Here is a 1619-nt window from a genome sequence, read left to right as displayed (position 1 = left end):
CTGTGGGCATCCGCCGACCCCGCACTTGGGTGGGCTGCAGAGAGCCGCGGTGGCTCTTGTGCCGTGTGTCCCCCCAGACCCGGCTTTGCAGCCCATCCTCCTGTATCCCCGTCCGGCATGCCCGTCCAACGCTGACCCCCTGCGCCCTTCCTCCCCAGGCCCACCGTTGCAGCCCGTCCCGTGTCCCCCTCCAGGTCTGAGCCCCACTGTCCTCCCCAGCCTCAGCCTCCCAGCCCATGCCCCAAGCCCGAGCCCCTCAGTGCCCCCCACACACAGCCAGGGCTGCCTGAGCCCAGCTCAGCCCCAGCGCTGCCTGCAGAGCTGCCCACAGAGCAGGCACTGGGGCCGGAGCCTCACAGGAACCCTCGTCCTCACCCATCTGGAGCTGCCCGAGGGCCGGTGCAGCCGTCCTCACTGCGGGGCTGGGGCTGCGCTCGGGGCTCTGCTGGCGGGGCGAGCTGGGGCTGAGGCATTATGTGATGCCCAACAGACACCCAGTGTGGCACTGGGGTGCCCGCAGTGCTGTGGGCAGTGTGAGCCATGGGCAGGTGCCTTGGACATCCCCTGCATACCCCCAGCCTGTCCCTATGTCAGGCTCGTTCTGCCCTGCCATCCCACCAACCAGCACCTGAAGGGCCATTGTGCTCTGTGGGCAAGGCTGGAACAGGAACAGTTCCCAAGGAACAGCTGTGGGCAGAGTTGACAAGTGAGAGGGAGGGTGCTCAAGGTGGTTGAGTGGTGGCACCCCAGGCTTGTGGCCCTGCAGATGGTGCCACCCCTGTGCCATGCAGCTCTCAGGGAAGTGGTTCCTGGTCGGCATGGCCTCCCACTGCAGCTACCTGGCAGAGCACAGCCACCAGCTGGAGGCCACGACAGTGACAATGACCGTCCTGGATGGGCAGAGCCTGGCCATCAGCACCTTCAGGAAGCTGTGAGTGATGCCAGGCACAGGGGCCGTGGGCAGGGACAGGGATGCTGCAGGCAGGGCGGAACAGGACCACTGCCTTGGGATGGGGACTCTGAAAGCAGTGCCAGTGCCCTAGCCACAGGCTCCAAAGAGGACAGAGCTGGCCCAGAAGCAAGTGTGGGTGGGATACACTCCAAGGAGTTTTGTAGTCAAAGCCCTGGCCACGATGGGTGCCCTGGTCATGATGGACGCTCTGCCATCCGCACGTCCACTAGCCCAGGCTGAGCTGGGGGTGCCCAGGCTGGTCAGTGTGAGGACAGCCAGGCTGGCAAAACTGAGACATGTGGTGGCTCTAAGGCTGCCCAGCCCAGGACTGGCTCTTAGGACTATCCTAGGAGCAGCATGTCTGAGGATGGGGACCTTCAGCATATCTGTGAGCGCTTTCCCCAGCCTGATGGGCCCTAAGGTCCTGACCAGGCTCAGCGTTGCAGGGAGGTGGCAGGGACTCCTTGAGCTCAGAATCTCTCACAATGTCTCCCCAGTGTTCTGGGACATCTTTCCCTGGGGAGAAAACCAAGTCCCAAGGAAACAGACAGCATGTGTGCCTTGGCAGGCAGGGTGGGCAGGGATCCGAGAAGATCCTCCACAGCCTGTACTGACATCTCCTCCTCCTCTCCCCCTGCAGGGACAGGATGTGCTGGGAAATCAGGCA

General features: G+C 63.8%; 1 protein-coding gene across 1 annotated transcript in view; it reads left to right on the top strand.

Annotated features, from left to right (window-relative positions):
- The first annotated feature begins 785 nt into the window (after positions 1-785).
- Positions 786-1619, top strand: part of C8G (complement C8 gamma chain) — a 2615-nt gene continuing 1781 nt past the window's right edge. The window contains exons 1-2 of the mRNA XM_031059221.1: positions 786-931; positions 1593-1619. The exon at positions 1593-1619 is cut by the window's right edge and continues 5 nt beyond it. Coding sequence (XP_030915081.1) covers positions 786-931; positions 1593-1619 — 173 coding nt within the window. The remainder of the gene's footprint in view (positions 932-1592) is intronic.

This window comes from Geospiza fortis, unplaced genomic scaffold (assembly GCF_000277835.1).
Source record: "Geospiza fortis unplaced genomic scaffold, GeoFor_1.0 scaffold85, whole genome shotgun sequence".
NCBI classification, from domain to species: domain Eukaryota; kingdom Metazoa; phylum Chordata; class Aves; order Passeriformes; family Thraupidae; genus Geospiza; species Geospiza fortis.
This window is presented reverse-complemented; position numbering and strand designations above follow the sequence as displayed.